Raw genomic sequence first — 19,920 nt, forward strand, 5'->3', positions numbered from 1 at the left:
ACACCTGTTCTGTCTACCCTTCAGGTTTTCAGAATACTAAATTTATTGTAGAGGAACCTGAGTTTAACTCAGTTTGGGTAAACATGCCAATAATTCGAAATTCTGGGACACTCGGCAATGTTACTGTTGAGTGGGTTGCCACCATTAATGGACAGCTTGCTACTGGCGACCTGCGAGTTGTCTCAGGTAATGTGACCTTTGCCCCTGGGGAAACCATTCAAACCTTGTTGTTAGAGGTCCTGGCTGACGACGTTCCGGAGATCGAAGAGGTGAGAGGACTGACGTCTAGAATGACGTTGTACATTGTGCCTTGTCTCGTAGAGTGACTATGTTGCTGAGAGAATGGCGAGTGCATGCTGTCTGCAGGGGTTCCCCAGAATGGCAGTCTGAAGACTGTTTTACAATACACAGAAAGAGGAACAGTTTTCCTAGAATGCATGGTGCACAGGCCACCTGGCCAGTTTAAGACGGTTTTCGTGTGTGTGTTTATAGCGTGTTTTAGAACACTTCTGCTAAGTGACTGTATGCACGTATGTATGCATGTATATCATAATGATGCAACGTTTGTTTCATATCATTTTGGCTTGTGTCTCTGTCCCCTTCGGAGTGTGGGCTGGGTGTAGGTTGTGATTCTCCACAGACTCGAGCTCCCATTCTTCCACTATTGTAACAAGCATACCAGGTCCACCTTCCCGGCATTTCTCGTGGTGGAAATGCACTAGGGAAGTTGGCTAATTACTAAAATTACTAAAAGTAATGTTATTTTGTGAAATTCAAGTATTAATGTCTAGATCTCATATTCCTTTAATAACAATTTTGTTTAACTGCTTATGAAGTCTATAACACTTTTATTATTGCTAATTGTGCCCTCGTTCATTTTAAAAATATGAACCATGCATTAGTACGTTTAGTACATGTAATACATTTTCTTCTTTCTAAACTTAGATGACATTATGCAACTATTCTTTAAACTTTTGTTGACAATTTCAAGTTAAGATAGTATGGGTGAGACCCAGAACAGATTCACTCACCACTGAGAGGGATATGTAATATTCCCCTAAGTAAGAAAAGCTTTGGTTACGAAAGTCATACTATTACAATGATTAACACAAGTTTATGTCTTTAATTTAAATTCAAAATGTACTTACTTTGATTAGTTTTATATTTACTTAAAATTTTAATATTTAATTATTAAAATTATCTTACTTTAAATTAAAAATTTTAATTAAAAATAAAATTTAAATTAAAAAAACTGATTTTTATGACTAAGTACTAAGCGATATGAACAGCTTATGTTTCTTATGCACTATTTATGTATTAAAAGTTAATTGTGTATTATTTTGTTATACGTTAACTTCTGAGTGTAATGGGCAGTTTCTTCGGGCTCATTTGCATTTCATCATAATTTGTTATTATGTGGATGTGCTTGGTATTTTCCTGTTCTATCTCAGAACTGGGACTCCATTAAGGAAGTTTTCACTATGTTTTTAGGTCATCCAGGTGCAACTAGCTGCTGCCTCTGGCGGAGGTACGATCGGGTTAGATCGCGTGGCACACATTGTAATTGCCGCCAACGATAACCCTTACGGTTCAGTAGCCTTTGCTCAGTCCATTTATCGTGTGCAAGAACCCCTGCAGAGACGTTCCTCTGCGAACATAACTGTCAGGAGGAGGTACGCGCTCTGCTTGCTGCGTCTGTAGGAGTGTGGGTTGGGGAGGTGTCCTCCTCTAACCTAATAATGTAGAGTCGTATGTTGTTAACCTCATAACTTACCCCATAGCTTGATCTAACACGTTAGCTTTTATGTGTTGATAGAAAGACTTAGTCATGTTTATTAGTTAGTGAAATTAGGATGGCCTTTTACACCATTGTGCTTTTGAGCTACCAAAATCTATTGGTTTCCTATGTAATATGTTCTAATTAGAGTTTGAATATTGTTTCCTTTTAAACTCGGATGTACGAAGGGTGGACTTTTAGGTTCTGTCTTCCTTGCATTTCTTTTGTAGGGAACATGCTGTCCACTGGCCTCCCTCAGAAACAGAACAGAGAGGGTTGAGGGACCTGTAGCAAAATAGTCACGTTTCTATAAATGTATTCATTTTGCTGTCATTGTTATTTTTTGTGAAATCTAATAGTTAAAGTTCCGTAATTAGGTCTGGGAACTCTGAAACGGATACAACTTGCCTACCTTGCAAAATATTTTCATAGCACGAGTAAAAGTGAGCCTTACTGGTTGAAAACTAGGCAGCATAATTAACACCAGAAAATAAAATGTTGAAAGACAAACCCTATTAAGAAATAAGCTTGTACTACTTGGGTTAAACTGGTGTTTGAAATATTACTAACAACGCTTCTCAACGCCACAGTGGGCATTGTCTGTCCTCTGTGTGCAGCTCCCACATTAGTCTGAGTGCTTCACCTGCTTTTCCTCTGTCCCTGCACATTTCAGCGGAGGACACTATGGTCGCCTGCTGTTGTTCTACAGCACCTCTGATATTGATGTAGTGGCTCTTGCAGTTGAGGAAGGTGAAGAAGATGTGTTATCCTACTATGAATCACCGACGCAAGGGATGCCCGACCCGCTCTGGAGAACGTGGGTGAATGTGTCTGCAGTGGAGGAGACACAGTATACCTGTGCCACTTTGTGTCTCAGAGAACATGCCTGCTCTGCCTTCTCAGTTGTCAGTGGTGCCGACGGACCTCAGTGTTTCTGGATGACCTCATGGGTCAGCTTAACGGCGAACAGCTCAGACTTCCAGACCTACAGGAAGAACGTGACGAAGGTGGCCTCTCTCTTTAGTGGCCAGGCTGTTGCCGGCAGTGACTATGAGCCTGTGACAAGACAGTGGGCCCTGATGCCGGAAGGCGATGAGTTTGCAAACCTCACGGTTTCTTTACTTCCTGATGATGTTCCCGAGATGGACGAATGTTTCCTAATTTCTCTCCTTGAAGTTCACCTCGTGAACATCACAGACAGTTTTAAAAACCAGCCAACCATAGGACATCCGAATACTTCCACGGTGGTCATAGGACTGAATGGCGATGCCTTCGGAGTATTCGTTATGTACAGTGTTAGCCCCAATACCTCGGAAGATGGCTTATGTGTACAAGTGCAGGAACAGCCACAGACCTCGGTGGAACTGGTTATCCACAGGACAGGAGGCAGCCTGGGGCAGGTGACGGTCGAATGGCGTGTTGCTGGTGGAACAGCTACTGAAGGTTTAGATTTCATAGGTGCCGGAGACATTCTTACTTTTGCAGAAGGTAAGTCCTGGTATAGATGGGTTTCAGCACTTCTTGCTAAAGTTCTGAGTCAATATCATGCCCATGTTCCTGCCCATTCTTATTTATTTAGAGACGCAGTGTGGTTTTGGAAGCAATAGTGATTCAGCTTATAAATGGTTATCCTAATAGACGCAGGCTCGCATGACCTGTATGTGTGTGTTTTTAGTTTGTTTTTAAAGGAGACATTTAGGGAACATGTAAATTTTATGCCTTTGTGCATGGTGCATGGCATTCATATGTCAGAAGCAACCACAAGACAGGTTCTTATTTTATAAGGAAAGTTACAGGAATGAGCTATGGACACACAAACAGATGTGTTGAAGAAGCAATGCTACACGAGAATATAACATTTTCAGATGTACCAGATAAAGCAGCGTAGAACATCAGTGAAAATTTTTAAATAAAAACCACCTGAAGTTTGAGAGTTGTATTTATTTTAAGGTGATCTTTGCCGTCGATTATTTTGCTGTGGTACTATTCTTAAACTTGTAAAAGAGTGCACAGAATTTCTCATAAGTGACGTCTGAAACGCAGCCAGGAGAGTCTAATGAAGATTGTCTTCACATACTCAATCTTAGTACTAGTTGGGTATGATATTTAAAATTGGGGAAGTTCATAGTTTAGTTTGGTATAGAAATGGTAATTTTAATCAGAATATTTTTAAATCCTGAATTGAACAATTACAAAAACTCACAGTTAATTTTTTTTGCTCCTGATTGAAAAAGTTACACATATTTATAAGAAACTCAGAATATAAACTGGATAAAAAATTTTTAATTATTAGCAATTCTGTGTCTCGGAGAAGTTCACTCTCTGTTTATATTTTAATGCGCATACATTTTTGAAACTAGTAACTATATATGTAACAGACTTTGAAGATATCTAGTAAACATTGTGTTTGAGAATAAAAATTTTAAATGTCTTAAAGTTGGCTGGAAATGCAGTTTAGTCAATACAATGCTTGTCTAGCATTCACAAAGCCCTGGATACAAACCCTAGCACCATGTAAACTGAGGTGGTAATATTTGCGTCTGATCCTGGCACTCAGCTGTTGGAACCACAGGGGTAGGAGTTTACCATCATCCTCAACTGCATGCCAAGTTTGAGGCAGTGCTGAGCTCCATTAGACAGACTATCTCAGAAAGAGAAAATGAAATGAAATGCTAGAAAACATTTCTGCGCGGGGAGGTGGAAAGGAAGCTGGTTCCTGAGCGGATAATGGCAGGTGGTAGACTGGAGATTGGTGACATTTCCTGTTTGAAGTGAGTAACAAAAGTGTAACAAGATAGGGGAGAAGGTTATAAAACAGGAGATAAAAGTTATAGATAAATTTCTCATGGCTTAGATAAGCATAAAGGACCAATTATAGAAAGCACCTGCATTATACACGTTATTAGATTGAATTCTAACTTTAGCTTCACACAAAATGGACTTGATTTTGTAGCTAACTTAGATTACTAGATAACATGCAGTTTCAAATCAAGGTTCTTGGTTCAATGCCCAGAAGCATAAGGAGGGAGAAAATAGAACCATGTTGTATTGAGGATGGCAATGCTGTGGGATCCCTCATTTTCATCCTCCTTTTACAACATGGAAGGGAACTAGACAGGGTTCCCCACGGGTGAACCTCAGAGGGAGGGCATTTTGTGGGGTGTTCCCCAGCGCTTTCTTTGTTAAAGGAGCACTGTGTCAGATACTGCCCCTCTTCCCCTCCTGCGGTCTTCTGCTGTCTCCTTTGTTCCTTGCAACACATCCTGGAAACTGGTCTATGATGCTGCCACCTCAGCCATCTATCTCCCCAAAGCAATTGTCCTCATGAGGCTGTCTCAGCTAGAGCTTGTTGTCCCTCTGTGCCACTTTACTACCGTCCCATGGGTGCCGGTGACCTGTGAGGGAGATGTAGGGATAGCCAAGACTATTCACAGTAATGCCATACCAGGAATGAGATTATACTTCCTTGGAAAGTAGGAAACTACTTGTAAACATGACTTTAGCACTCTTTCCCAGGTCACGATCATTTTTGACAGAGACCAGGGAGTAGACCATGATTCTCTGGAATAGTTGTCCCCACTGACGTTCTACTATTCAATGTCCTCTCTGTAATATGCCCGCACTGAGATTTTTTACAGCACTTTGGATTTCAGAAAACGGCTAAGAGGCACAGTTTGGTGCGATGGTTACACTGTTGATCACAGCACTGAACTCTTACACTTGACACAGTTTTACTTATCTTTTAAAATTAAAGGTTACTTTGGCCTTTCAGGTTGGTATTTCACGGATTCAGCTTTAATTCTTTCAACTTTTTCAAGGTGAAACCAAAAAGACAGCCATTCTAACCATTTTGGATGATTCTGAACCAGAGGACGAGGAAAGCATCTTCGTCCGTCTGGTGGCCACGGAGGGTGGAAGCAGAATCCTGCCCAGCTCTGACACAGTTACAGTCAACATCTTGGCAAACGACAATGTGGCAGGAATTGTCAGTTTTCAGACAGCTTCGAGATCTGTCATAGGCCACGAAGGTGGGTGCCACTTACTATTGAACACATTCTTTCTTGTTTCCACAGATGTGATTCTTTGTCTCATGTTCTGAAGCCTCTGTTTTTTATTTTCTTTTCTCGTTGAGCTGCTGTTTTCATCTGTGTAGCACTTTGCTTAGAAGAGGGCCGGGCCACCAGTATGCACTGTCTAACCACATGTGTGAGCCTCACAGGTACTGTGATCGAGCTCACATATAACGTTCCCACTGCTAGAGTTGCTGGATGCCTCCATGCTAGAATGCTTGGGTTTCTCCTCTGCTAAATCACGACACAGTCCATACTTCACTGTTGTTGTAAAAAAAATAAATAAATAAATAAAAAAGTATGGTTGTCTTTTACCCCACTAGGTCTGGCACCGCGGTGCCCCTAGATATCTGCTAGATATCTTGGCGGGAACACATCCCAACTCTGCGGTGGACCAGTGTCTCCAGCCGCCGCACACTTAACTACACTCAAACCGTCACATAAAAGAACACACAACACAATAATCTTTAACCCAATTGGTAAGATATAATTGCTGCACCTAAACATACAAAGCCCAGTACCATCCATCCCTTAGGAGCATTAATAACAACCTGTAAATACACAGAGTGGAATCTTAATGTCAGCGTCCATTGTCCTGCCATGGCTTCTCTCTCTCTCTCTCTCTCTCTCTCTCTCTCTCTCTCTCTCTCTCCCCTCTCTCCCTCCCTTCCCTCCCCCCCCCCCTCCCCCTCCCCCCCTCCCCTCCCTCCCCCCTCCCCTCTCCTCTCTCCTCCCTCTCCTCTCCTTTCTGTTCCAGTCTCCTCCTCTTCCTTCAAACTTCTCTCCTGCCCATCCTTCCTTCTCCTCCAATGACAGGCCTCCTTCTGTCCTGTACCTGCCCCTCACCTGTACTTTACAAATTCAGTGGGGAGAAGGTTCTGGTGAAGTCACCTGATTCCTGAGTAAGTGAGTAGGCAGCTGTTGGGGCAGTGGAATTAGCATCAAAATACAGATAACTCCAGGGCAAACCACAACACCTCACAGAGGTCTTTGGGAAGTGAGCTGTGAATTTGAAGTGCATAATATAGGTTTTGGCCAGAGTAGTATGCACATTTTGGTACCTATTTTTATTGAACAGTAAAATATTGAATGTCAGGGAAAATATTCATAATCGGTGGATATTTTAGCCCCAGCTTTGTAGTTTACTATGTTTTATGAATAGTGTGCTGTGCTAGAAAGCCTGTGACAGTGTTTGTTTTAAACACTACAGTTTCCCTGCATCTTGAGTATTCTGTCTTAGGAACAGTCTACTTTTTGTTTGATTCAAATATTACAGTGACAGTAATTACCTTTGAAAAAATGTTTTGAAATTAATGAAACATTACAGAATGTCCTTCACCACATAGTTTGAATCCTATTTTTAAATATTTAAAAACAATTCTAATCTAAGGACTTAGGAGATGAAAATAATATGGCTCCTATACATGGTTCTCTTGAGAGGAAAGCATAAAGCTCACACACACACACACACACACACACACACACACACACACACACACGTTAAACGACGTGACAAAGCCAAGGACCTAGTTAGCGGCTGTGCTGGAAACCTAATGAATGTTAGTTAGAGCGCATCTTCTGTCTCCTTACTGCATTCCCACTTGCAAGTTTGCTGAACTTATCTAAACACGTGAGCCCTTCACCGACGCTCTTTGCTTTTGTTAATGGTGTAGACTTTCATCTTGTCAGCTTAATAATGAACAAGAGTAACTGATAAATGGTCATAAGCATACAGGAAAGACAAATCGCTGGCAAAGTTGATTTGGAGTGTAAATTAAAACACCATCACAGGAGTCCTTAGGAATGCTGACAAGCTTACGGAGTGTTACCTGCGTGCTGGGTCCACGCCCATCCTTTCCGTGTTTCAGCAGCAGCTCTGTGCGATGCTTACTGTGGGATCTCACACACGCGGAAGTAGAGACTGCATTTGAGGTCAGCAGTGGAACTTCACCTCCACAGTGCCGGAGGCCAGAGCCTATGTGATGGGCAAGTTCCATGGCAGAGACTGTTTTGTATCCACTGCAGAACCTGACAGTGTAGGAAACGGTAAACACTTGAAGTAGTTTAAATGCAGGATTAATGAGTCTGATTAGTGCTGCCTATATGAAGGATTTGAAGGAAGGAAATCAGAAGGAGAACCTTGCTCTATCTCTAGAAATGGAAGCTGGATTTTCTTGGATGTTTTGGACTGACAAGAAAAGCGAATTGTCAGGATTGGAGCAGCAGGCTAAGGTGCTAGAAAGAAAGATTTTGTGTTTTATAAAACAAAATCCATGCTGCTATATATAAGTTGCAACCTACAGATATGTGATTTTCGGGTATTTGCAAGCATTTTTATGCATACGTCGTGTAAAATCACATTGCTTCCTAGTGTAAAGAGTTTGTGTCCTTGGGGGAAAGGAAGGAAAGAGTTAACTGATCCTGACTAGTTTTGACTGTGACTGTAAAGTTACAGAACCCCTATGTGTGTTCTGGTGCATGCTTTGGAGTGTTCCAACTTCTGCTGCTTCTTCCTGACGAGTCTTTTGTACTGCTTTTCTACCCACAGCAAGTATTTGGAAGTAGGGCCTCTGTGCTAATGAATGGCAAGCATGTGTGTTCACATGCTAGAAAATTCACAGCACAACACAGAGCTGTCATGTGCTGGGAACAGGACCCAGAACGGAGGCATGCTTGAGTTTGGATTTTGCTGACTTTGAACACGAAGTTCATTCCCATTAAGTGCTTGTTCCTTGTATTCTCTCTCTTTTGCAGGAGAAATGTTGCAGTTCCATGTGGTAAGAACACCCCCAGGTCGAGGAAATGTCACTGTCAACTGGAAAGTTATTGGACAAAATCTAGAAGTCAATTTTGCTAACTCTACGGGACAACTCTTCTTCTCTGAGGTAGCACTCTGAGGAAAAGCTTTGCCATACATTTTCCAAAGACAGTGCAGCACAGTGAGGAAGACAGGGTAGAAAGTGAACGCCACCACATCGTATTGATCATTGTTCTTTTCACTTTACACCTACCTGACTTGTGCTCTTCATTGGTGTATTTAACTTTTGTGTTCTTTTCACTTGCTTTGATGTTGGGCCACAGCCCAGCCGCTGTCACCTCCTGTACTGGGTTGAACATCCAATAACTGCAACCCCTCACCATTAGTGTCTTCTCTTCACATTTTTCTCTATCACTTGAACAGAGGAGTCTTTGTGTGATTGCTTTCTCATATACACCAGTCACTGTTTAAGATTTAAATTGATTGGCTCAGCAGCCAAAATGTCGAGTTGGTACTTTAAACCTGGTTTGTTTTTTATCGTATATCTTTTAATTTGCATTTCAAATGTTATGCTCTTTCCCCCACCCAACCACCCACCCCTTCCCATCTCCCAACTCTGACATTTCCCTACACTGGGGTGGGGGGCGGTCCAGCTTTGGCAGGACCAAGGACTTCTCCTTCCTTTGGTGCCCAACAAGGCCATCCTCTCCTGCAGCTAGAGTCATGAGTACTATGTGGATGGTGGTTTGGTCCCTGGGAAATTTGGTTGGTTAGTATTATTCTTATGAGGTTATAAACCACTTCAGATCCTTTAGTCCTTTCTCTAACTCCTCCAATGGAGACCCCGTTCTCATTTCAATGGTTGGCTGCTAGCATTCGCCTCTGTATTTGTCATTCTCTGGCAGAGCCTCTTAGGAGACAGCTATATCATGCTTCTGTCAGCATGCACTTCTTTGCTTCATCAATATTGTCTAGGTTTGGTGGCTGTATGTATATGTGCTGCATCCCCATATACTCTGAATGGCTATTCTTTCATTCTGTGCTCCAAACTTTGTCTCCATATTCCCTCCTATGAATATTTTTGTTCCCCCTTTTAAGAAGGACTGAAGCATCTGGACTTTGGTCATCCTTCTTCTTGAGCTTCATGTGGTCTATGAATTGTACCTTGGGTAATTGGAGCTTTTGGGCTAACATCCACTTATCAATGAGTGCATACCATGTGGGTTTTTTTTTGTTTGTTTTTTTTTTTTTGGTTTTTTTTGTGATTGGGTTACCTCACTCAGGATGATATTTTCTAGTTCCATTCATTTGTCTATGAATTTCATGAAGTCATTGTTTTTGATAGCTGAGTAGTACTCCATTGTGTAGATGTACCACATTTTCTGTATCCATTCCGCTATTGAAGGGCATCTGGGTTCTTTCCAGCTTTTGACTATTATAAATAAGGTTACTATGAATGTAGTGGAGCATGTATCTTTGTTATATGTTGGGACATCTTTTGGGTATATGCCCAGGAGAGGTATAGCTGGGCCCTCAGGTAGTTCAATGTCCAATTTTCTGGGGAACCTCCAGACTGATTTCCAGAATGGTTGTACCAGTTTGCAATCCCACCAACAATGGAGGAGTGTTCCTCTTTCTCCACATCCTTGCCAGCATCTGTTGTCACCTGAGTTTTTGATCTTAGCCATTCTGACTGGTGTGAGGTAGAATCTCAGGGTTGTTTAGATTTGCATTTCCCTGATGACTAAGGATAGTGAATATTTCTTTAGGTGCTTCTCAGCCATTTGATATTCCTCAGCTGTGAATTCTTTGTTTAACTCTGTACCCCATTTTTAATAGGGTTATTTGAGTCTCTGGAGTCTAACTTCTTGATTTCTTTGTATATTGGATATTAGCCCTGTATCAGATGTAGGATTGGTAAAGATCTTTTCCCAATCTATTGGTTGCCGTTTTGTCCTAATGATGGTATCCTTTGCCTTACAGAAGCTTTACAGTTTTAGGAGGTCCCATTTGTCAATTCTTGATCTTAGAGCATAAGCCACTGGTGTTCTGTTCAGGAAATTTTCCCCAGTGCCCATGTGTTAGAGGCTCTTCCCTACTTTTTCTTCTATTAGTTTGAGTGTGTCTGGTTTTATGTGGATGTCCTTGATCCACTTGGACTTGAACTTTGTATAGGGCAATAAGAATGGACCAATTTGCATTCTTCTACATGCTGACCTCCAGTTGAACCAGCACCATTTGTTCAAAATGCTATCTTTTCTCCACCGGATGGCTTCATCTCTTTTGTCAAAGATCAAGTGACCATAGGTGTGTTGGTTCATTTCTGCATCTTCAATTCTATTCCATTGATCTACCTGCCTGTCTCTGTCCCAATACCATACAGTTTTTTATCACTATTGCTTTGTAATGCAGCTTGAGGTCAGGTATTAAACATGTTATCTTGAGTCAATGGTTTCTGTTAATCTCTAAGACAATCTTGGTTCTAATGAAGTTATGTTAAACTGCACACTGTAAGTGTACGGCCAATGAAAGCAGGGTATGGGTTATGCACAGTAACAATACAGGCATCATGTTTCTCTCTGTCATAGGGGGCATTGAATAAAACAATATTTGTACATTTGTTGGATGACAATATTCCTGAGGAGAAAGAAGTATACCAGGTTGTTCTGTATGATGTCAAGACACAAGGTAATTTTAGACTTTTCTTTTGAATTTTTCTTTGGTATTTTCCTTTCAGAGAAGAAAGAATGAAATGAGCCAGTTTCTATTACTGTGTCTAAGAAGTAGGTATATGTTAATTAAAAGAAAGTTACTTTGTAGCCATCATAGCACTGTACATCTCTTATCTCTGTGTTCAGAAGGCTGAGGCAGGAGGATTGTGATGTTGGGCTCCCATTTTAAATGCCCGACCATCCAGAACTCCAAAGTAAGATCCTTTCTTTGAGAATATTTTACTTTAAATATTAAATATTCCACAGACATATTAGATTGAAAAAGCTCCTAGGCTGGCACATGAACACTGATCTTCCTGAAGTGTAGAAAGTAGTGTGGAAGCTTTGCTCTATAGGGTTGGGAAGACGGCTCAGCAGGTGAAGTGCTACTGTGAAACTGGGAAGACCATAGCTCACGTACCCAGTGTCCAAAGCTGCACATGGTTTTACATAACTAATTCCAAGCAGGCCTGCTGTGCTGTGGGAGGTAGACTCAAGGAAATGCCCAGGCGTTCACATGCCAGCTAGTCTGGCATCTAGAGTGCAAACAACAAAAGACCGTGTTACAAATAAGGAAGAAGGCAGGGCTCTACACTCATGGCTTCCTACAGATGTTTACCCGTGCATGTCACAGCACACACACACACACACACACACACACACACACACTCATGTACACATACCACACACATAACACACTACATACATCACACACACACACACACGCACTCACACACACACACAGACACAGACACACACTCACACACACACTCACAGACACACACACACTCACATACATACACACATACACACAACAACACACACACACACACACACACACACACACACACACACACACACATGAAACAGCCGCACTCATGCACAAACAAATACTAAAGAAAGACTTCAAATGTTTTGCTGCTGCTATACAGAGGTTAGTTTTCTGAGGCAAGGTCCTGCTATGTAGCCCAGGCTGGTCTCAACTGTGTAGCCTGAGTTATCTTCAAACTCATGATTTTCCTACCTCAGCCTAACGGGCTGGGTGACAGGTACTTGACATATTACATAGTCATTTGTTGAATAGAACACTTTTTCCAAAGATAATTTTTGACTTTAAGTTACAAAATCAATTTAGGTTTCGAACCGATTACTGTTTACAAATAAATTTCATCATTTCTGAACAAATTGCTTGGTTCTTTCCTGTCTGTTGAATTCCTATAATCCACACAGTCAATATAGTCAGTAGTGACAATAACGTCCACATAGAAGAAGCCACACGTTGTGTGGAGGGAGAATGGGATGTAGACTGCTTGTCAGTCTGCATTTCTGGGAGGCACAGGACAGCTGACGGGTTTTCACTGCTCCACTCACGTGTAAGTGCTTTCAGAATTTTGAAGTTGCTGAAGAGGTACCCTCTGGGTTCCTGATGTGCTCCCTTATTTTTTAGGGGTCTCGCCAGCGGGAGTCGCTCTGCTCGATGCCCAGGGATATGCAGCTGTGTTGACGGTCGAAGCCAGCGATGAACCACATGGCGTTTTAAACTTTGCTCTCTCCTCAAGATTTGTGGTGCTCCCGGAGGCTAATCTCACTGTTCAGCTCTTCGTCAACAGAGAGTTCGGATCCCTAGGTCTGTGTTCCTCTGGAGTGAGTACTGAACGGGGCTTCTAGACCAGGGCCTTTACAATTCTGTTTTCAATTTTAAAAATCTATTTCTGTGAATGAAACCATTGGTAACATAAATCTTCATAGGAAAAACAGTGTTTAACACAGTACTTTGTAACTTCTTTAAGAAATAAAGGAATTATCTGTTTTCACAGGAAGGCTGTGTACTGAACAGCCCCTCAGGTCTCAGCACAGAGGGTAGAAGGCTGCTGTGGGGTGTCTAGGCTGGGCACGGTGACTGTGGGCTTCTTCATGTTTTTCCTTATCCTTTTGGGACAAGTAAAGACACAGTAAAGAAAAGGAAAGTGTAGCAGGCTCTCTGGGTAAAGGCTAAAAAGGACTATGCCACTGCCTTCTCCATATACTAACACAAGTCCCAGAGCCAAGCTGTAAGTCCAGAGGCAGGGATCTATGTCTTCATAACAGTGGGCATCACCGTGCTGGTCCATGTGAAAGACTGCAGCATCGGGACCAGTAGCAGGGCTGAACAGAATAGGAGAGACTTCACAGTTCTAAAGGTGTAGGTAATCATCTTCTTATTAAACAACGAATTCCAGGAGCTATCAATGTCTCGTACGCCACTGTTCCCGGAATAGCAAGTCTGAAAAATGAAACAGAAGGAAACCTCGCTGAGCCAGAGGCGGACTTCATCCCTGTGGTGGGCTTTCTGGTTTTAGAGGAAGGGGAAACAACAGCAGCCATCAATATCACGGTCCTCGAGGTAAACGCTTACGATATTTCCACGATCTTATATTCAACCCAAACGGTCACACAGAGCATAAATTGATAGAATAATTTATATAAACATAAACTGTAAAATGTGCTTAGAGAATTCTAGCAACTTTGCATCTAAAGGTAGCACCTTTCATGGTGACTAAGATTATATAATACTTTTTGCTTGTCTCTATATTAAATATTATTAATATTTGTAAATTTTCTTCAAAACTTGAGAACTCTGCCATGTTTAGATATTCTAAGAGTCTGTTTGGTTGGTGTCCCCTGCTGGTGGCATTAGATCGGGTTATGGCTTTCCTTGATTTTTTTTTTTTTTCTTTAATTTTGAATCACCCAGGAGTTTCCATTTGTGTTTAGATCGGCCAGCCTGCTGTTGTGTATTTTATTATAGAAACATTGTGTGAGAGATAACTTCCTTAGGACACTTTCTTATAACGTGGCTCTGGCCTAAGAGGTCCCAGGGGAGCACTTGATAATGCCCGAGGATTCACCAGAGCCGCGGGCTCGTGTACATTATAATCCTTGTGGGTGAGATCAGTTAAATTAGGACTGGAGACTCTCCAGAGGCTGGCGATAGAAAACGAGATTATGGCCAAGTGTAAAGTAATCAGCAATGACTGAAACTGCACCTTAAATGAGTTTCCTCACCGTGAAATCCTGTGTTTGGGGAGTTTGTGGTTCTACTATGTAAATGTGCTTCTAAGAGGTTATGTAAACACTGTGACCAGGAAGGGTAAAGACAGTGGGGAGTCTAGACGTGGGAATGACTATATATTTGAAAATACATTTCTCTTATTTTGTATTTGCTAGTTCAATTTTATAGTTTTTATTCTGTCAGAGGCTTCGTGTAGTTTTACAAAATTATTAGTAATATAAGCCACATGCCCTGCGATGTCTTTATTTCCACTTCACTGTGGCTCATGGCCACGCGAGAACTACAGTTTCAAGAAGGAAGGGTGTTTCCATGTCAGTGTGTAACACGACCTGATCTACACAGCCATTGTAAATGCCTGATCTGTTAATAGCGTCAAATTAGACACTGTAAGTACACTACACAAAACACACACACACACACACACACACACACACACACATTTCCTAGTTAAGTGAGCTTTTAAAGTACAATGTATGCCCCCACCTCCTCCTCCAAGTCTGTTTTTGCAAGCGTGGGTTTTCCACGCACTGCCTTTTTCGTTTTGTCATTTTCAAGGTTTGTTCTCTGAGCAGTGCTAGATTAGAACACAGCAGGCCTGACGTGCAGAAGCAAGCCTCGATGGGCTGTGGGAGGTGGGAGCTGGGACTCATCTTCGCCCAGACACTCTTGCCTGCCTAGAGACCAATTTTAAACTTCTTTTTTCTCACGTAGAGACATGTCTCAGATAAGATAAAAAACATGTTTGTATGTGTGTACTGATGTTTTAGGCATATATGTGTATACACACACACACACACACATATGCACATACTACACTCACAGACACAGACACAGATGCAGTCTCTCTCTCTCTCTCTCTCTCTGTGTGTGTGTGTGTGTGTGTGTGTGTGTGTGTGTAAACTTGGCAAGTATTCGTAGCCTGCTGACACGGGTTTACTACTCCTGTGTTAGGGTACCTTCCTTGTTTTCATTGTTAACTGTGGGACTATTGATTAATAAAAATCACTATCACGTTCAAAGGGTTTCTCGCAGGTGGATACTCCTCATACACTCTTGTTAATTATCACCAGCAAGCCACGCCCTTGTGGCCATGATTTTCCATAACAAACGTGGTAGAGTTGAGGCTTTGGAATATAAACGGCTCACCTCAAACTCCCATAGCTTGTCCTCAGCCTTCCCGTTCCCGTCTCTGACAGGTGTCAGGGAAATTGAGCATTTTCGCATACGATCTATTTGAAATAATTAGACTCAGATAGTTGGTTTACTTATAAACTGTGCTTAAAATGTAATAATTTTGAGGTGCCTTCATAGGGTTCCACCTAATAAATTCCACATATATCTTTGACACTGTTATATTTATATTTCCTAATTTAAATAATTGTGTTTAAATACTTTGTGTTTGTCTTCCACTGTGCTTTTACTGTTTGTGCACTCAAAGAACAGCATATGAGGAAGAATTCCTTTCCGGCGTAATTAAAGCCCTTTTAATGATTTTAATTTTTTGCAGGACGACATACCAGAGCTCAGAGAATACTTCTTAGTGAATTTAACTCATGTTGATCTCGTTATAGCTCCTCTGACTTCATTTCCTCCCAGACTAGGTAGGTACGGGGCTCTCGTTTGCGACCCTTTTTACTAACTTGAAAGGACTTCCTTGTTTTAATCAGAGCGGATTGTTAGGTGAACTAGCACTGTCCCTTGTTTTGGTTGTTAGTTTCAGCCACGTGTGAGGATGTGCAGAGCGTTTAGAGCTATTCGAGTTAGAGACTATCTTGCAATTCTGTAAGCAGTGTAACGGCAGCAATTACGGTGGTGCCTTTTGAATTTTGCAACTGTGTTATAGCCAGATATGCAACCTGCAAGGCGGTGTTAGTTCTTTCAAATGCATTTTCCTTCATTTCCTTTTAAAACTGTAATTAGCTGTCTTCATAAGCTGACCATTTTCTTCTAAGTTTAATACTTGCTTTTGTATACTCTGCTGCTTGTTTCTATTCTGACTTTTGATCTTTTTCTTTCCATGCTTTTAGAAAACTTAATTCATTACAGACTGAAAGGTAAAACTTGGACCTTGGTAGAAACTTCTTTAGACCCTTTAATAAGATATATTCTCAGTTTTGCCTGAAAGTATGTGTGGTGTGCCGGGCCGTAGTGCGTAGCATCGAGATCAGCCTGTCCGGCTGCTCATCCGTGGGCTTGCAGGTCTGCAGGGCAGAGGGGAGTTAGGCCATTCGGTGCCAGTTCCAGTGGAGCTCTTTCTGCTCTGGCCCTCTACTGTGAATTGTTGTATGTATTAGTTCTGCCATTTCTTACATCCCCCATTGGGCATACGAAACCAAGGAAGCTGTGAGAAGCTTAGGACTGTGCCCCGAATCACAGCCAGAGCATGAAAGAGCTGGGTCCGTTTTTTTTTTTTAAAGAAAACTAGAAATTTAATTTTAATATGATTAATGATTTTATGATTTATGATTTAATTTTCATTTCAAAAATAAATTTTTGTTTATTTTTGAGATGTTGAGGGTTTCTTTCTCCAAACCCTGCCATATCTGCCCCCTGCTCTTCTTCAAATTAAGGGTTATTTTGTCATTGTTATTACATGTGTATGTATGTGTATACACACACACACACACACACACACACATATATATACATATATACACATATATATACACATACATACACACATATTCACAAATAAGACCTGTGGGGTCTGTACAATGTTACTGATATTTATATTTTAGTAGTATGCTATGACTTTTAGACTGTCTGGCTCTAAGCCTGTAGTCTACTGGGTACAAATTCTGATTTTATACCATCTCCTGAACAGTGTTGTTTCCTTCAACCTAAAGAGAATTGGTCTTCTTATCCCTTTCCTCACTAAATAGCTATGATAATTGTCCTTAACTAAAGAATAAAGTATCGAACACAGACACACACACACACACACACACACACACACACACACACACACACACGCATCCAGACAAGAGCACTATTTTTATTTTTGCTTCATCAAACCCTTTCTCTAGTTTGTATTAACACTTTCCTCTGTGTCACTTGTTAAACATGGATTTTTTTCCTGTGACCGTCTACCTTTCTCTTTCCACCTTGTTTTCCTTTCTCTTGTCCTTTCTACTTTTTCCAACACTACCATTTTTCCCATCCTGAAATTGAGTGGAGATGTAAACATTGTTTAATTATTCAAAATGAAGCTATAACATCTGTAGCCTGTATGTCACACTGTTCTTAGTTGGGTAGTTATGCACCAAAACTCTTGGTAATAAACATATTTCTCTCTAATGTTACCAATATTGTTTTTACTTCCTTAAACATGTTTTCACTATGTGTAGTACCTACACGTAAAAATTTATATAGTCTTCAAATTTCATAGCAGATAGTGGCTTTAAGTATAGTTTTGATGAATTTTATATTAAATTGTGTTCATTCACTCTATCTCTGATTTACAGATTCCGAAGGCTTGAGTGCGCAGATTGTCATAGACGCCAACGATGGTGGTCAGGGTGTGATTGAGTGGCAGCGTAGCAGGTAAACCAAGGATGCGTAAGCTCCTTCCCTAAGTTCACGTTCTTCATGATTACCACACAGAGGTCATGAGAGAAAACCACATCTGTTCTGTTTATTCCAGACTTGAAGTGAATGAAACCCACGGCACTGTGACACTGGTCGTCCAGAGGGGCACAGCAGCTCTGGGCCACGTATCCTTGTTTATGTACGCCCAGAATCTAGAGGCTCAGATGGGGCTAGATTACATGTGCACCCCACAGGTAGGGAAATAACCTATGTGTAAGAGACTGCATAGGGCGAGCAGGCAGAGCGTTTCTATATTATATGTCTTTCTGCTGTAATAGGTTGTTGAATTGTTTTAATTCTCTTCTATATCTTACTTCAACCTTAATAATCTTTTTGCAGTACTTAATTCCAAAGAACGCTAAGTAATGCGTAAAGTATATTAATCACTAGACTCTCCCAGAACGTTCCCTATGCTTCTGGAAATCAAAAACCACTCTGTTTTGTTTGTTTGTTGGCTTATTTACTGAAATACTTTAAGCCATTGCAATACTTTTTAAAAAATCTTCCTGTCTTCATCCCACTTATTACGGAACCAAACGGAAACGCTTTCAATTTAAGTTTAAACAAAAAGAGAGCATGTAGAAGTTAAGATTCCCTGAGCTGGTAGCTTCGGGAGATTAGAAGATGAAAGGCAAAGGTTGTTGGAACCTGGCTGGGGGTCCTCTGAAAGGTCAGCAAATGTGAGTAGCTGCTGAGCCCCCTCCCAGCCCTAAAATCGTGTCTTCTCTGCGTTATCACATATGCAGGACCGCTTTCTAAACATGTGATGAACACCCACTGTGAACTTACGTGTTTTCTCTTTCCATTTATCTTTTTGACTAGATTCTTCACTTTGCTGATGGAGAAAGGTTTAAACCTGTGGACGTTGTGATTCTGGACGACGACGTTCCAGAAGGAGACGAAAGATTTCAGTTGATATTAACAAATCCTTCTCCTGGACTGGAGCTGGGGACAAACACAATAGGTAGATGCCTTTCCTTTCACAGCCTCTAGTGTGGCTCGAGACAGATGAGCCTCTTCTTAGCCTCATACGAGAACCCCGTAAAGCTCAGCTTTTCTAAGTTCTCAACAGTGGGACGGCGTCCAGCCAGTGTGTGTTTGTGTATGACATCAGCAAGGTCAGAGGACGTGGATAATGAAAGTAATCTTAAACAAGGTTTTCAATTACTGAGGTTTTAATCAACATGTAGACATCTCTCTGTGAGAATTTGAGTTCCGCTGTGGTTTTGTTCTTACAATGACACAAATGACAGGGATAGTCAGCGCTAGGAAGTCTGTGCCCAGTGCCGGGGTACTCTGTCTCAGATACACTGTGAGAGCTTCAGTTCTCTGGTTGGAGAGGTTTGACATTGTAGAAATGCGATCTCACCGTGGTCTAGGTAATATAGTGACTGTTCAGCAGTGGTAACAGTGATGGCAGAGAGGACCTCACAGGTGTGCCGAATTCTGAATAACACGTTTATTTGTAGGACTTGTTCTACGTTTTTCATTATTTGAAGACGTCATACACATTTATAATGAAATATGATTATATCCACCCACAATTCACCCTTTCAACTCTCCTTGGATCCCACCTCCTTCAACACGTCTCCTCCCAGCTTCATGCTACTTCCTTTTCTTCCTCCTCCTTCTCGGAGTCATTATCATCCCCTTCTTCTCTTCTTCTTCCTCCTCCCCCTGCTCCTCCTCTTCTTTTTGATAATCTACCGAGTCCAGCTGGTGCTATCAGGACATGCCTGGGCCTGGGGTTATTAGGCACAGGAACATGGGCAATCCTGCTAGAGAAGACCAATTCTCTCCCCTAACTTTTAGTTATGGCCAATAGCTCCCCCTTAAGAAACGGACACGGTCACCTCTAGGACAGGGTTTCGTCTGGCTGGCTGCTGAGCAGATCTCTGTATTCCTAGCTGCTGTGAGGTAACAGGTGTGGCATGAGTCTCACAGCACTCTGTCTGTGGGCCTCA

General features: G+C 41.6%; 1 protein-coding gene across 1 annotated transcript in view; it reads left to right on the forward strand.

Annotated features, from left to right (window-relative positions):
* Adgrv1 (adhesion G protein-coupled receptor V1) overlaps positions 1-19,141 on the forward strand; it is an 81,392-nt gene extending 62,251 nt beyond the window's left edge. The window contains exons 27-39 of the mRNA XM_032899093.1: positions 25-269; positions 1,492-1,673; positions 2,451-3,265; positions 5,596-5,805; positions 8,602-8,732; positions 11,194-11,293; positions 12,764-12,943; positions 13,536-13,699; positions 15,876-15,969; positions 16,396-16,422; positions 17,833-17,911; positions 18,012-18,150; positions 18,779-19,141. Coding sequence (XP_032754984.1) covers positions 25-269; positions 1,492-1,673; positions 2,451-3,265; positions 5,596-5,805; positions 8,602-8,732; positions 11,194-11,293; positions 12,764-12,943; positions 13,536-13,699; positions 15,876-15,969; positions 16,396-16,422; positions 17,833-17,911; positions 18,012-18,150; positions 18,779-18,949 — 2,537 coding nt within the window. The 3' untranslated portion in view covers positions 18,950-19,141. The remainder of the gene's footprint in view (positions 1-24; positions 270-1,491; positions 1,674-2,450; positions 3,266-5,595; positions 5,806-8,601; positions 8,733-11,193; positions 11,294-12,763; positions 12,944-13,535; positions 13,700-15,875; positions 15,970-16,395; positions 16,423-17,832; positions 17,912-18,011; positions 18,151-18,778) is intronic.
* The last annotated feature ends 779 nt before the right edge of the window (positions 19,142-19,920 follow it).

The sequence above is a fragment of the Rattus rattus genome, chromosome 3 (genome assembly GCF_011064425.1).
Source record: "Rattus rattus isolate New Zealand chromosome 3, Rrattus_CSIRO_v1, whole genome shotgun sequence".
Lineage (NCBI taxonomy): Eukaryota > Metazoa > Chordata > Mammalia > Rodentia > Muridae > Rattus > Rattus rattus.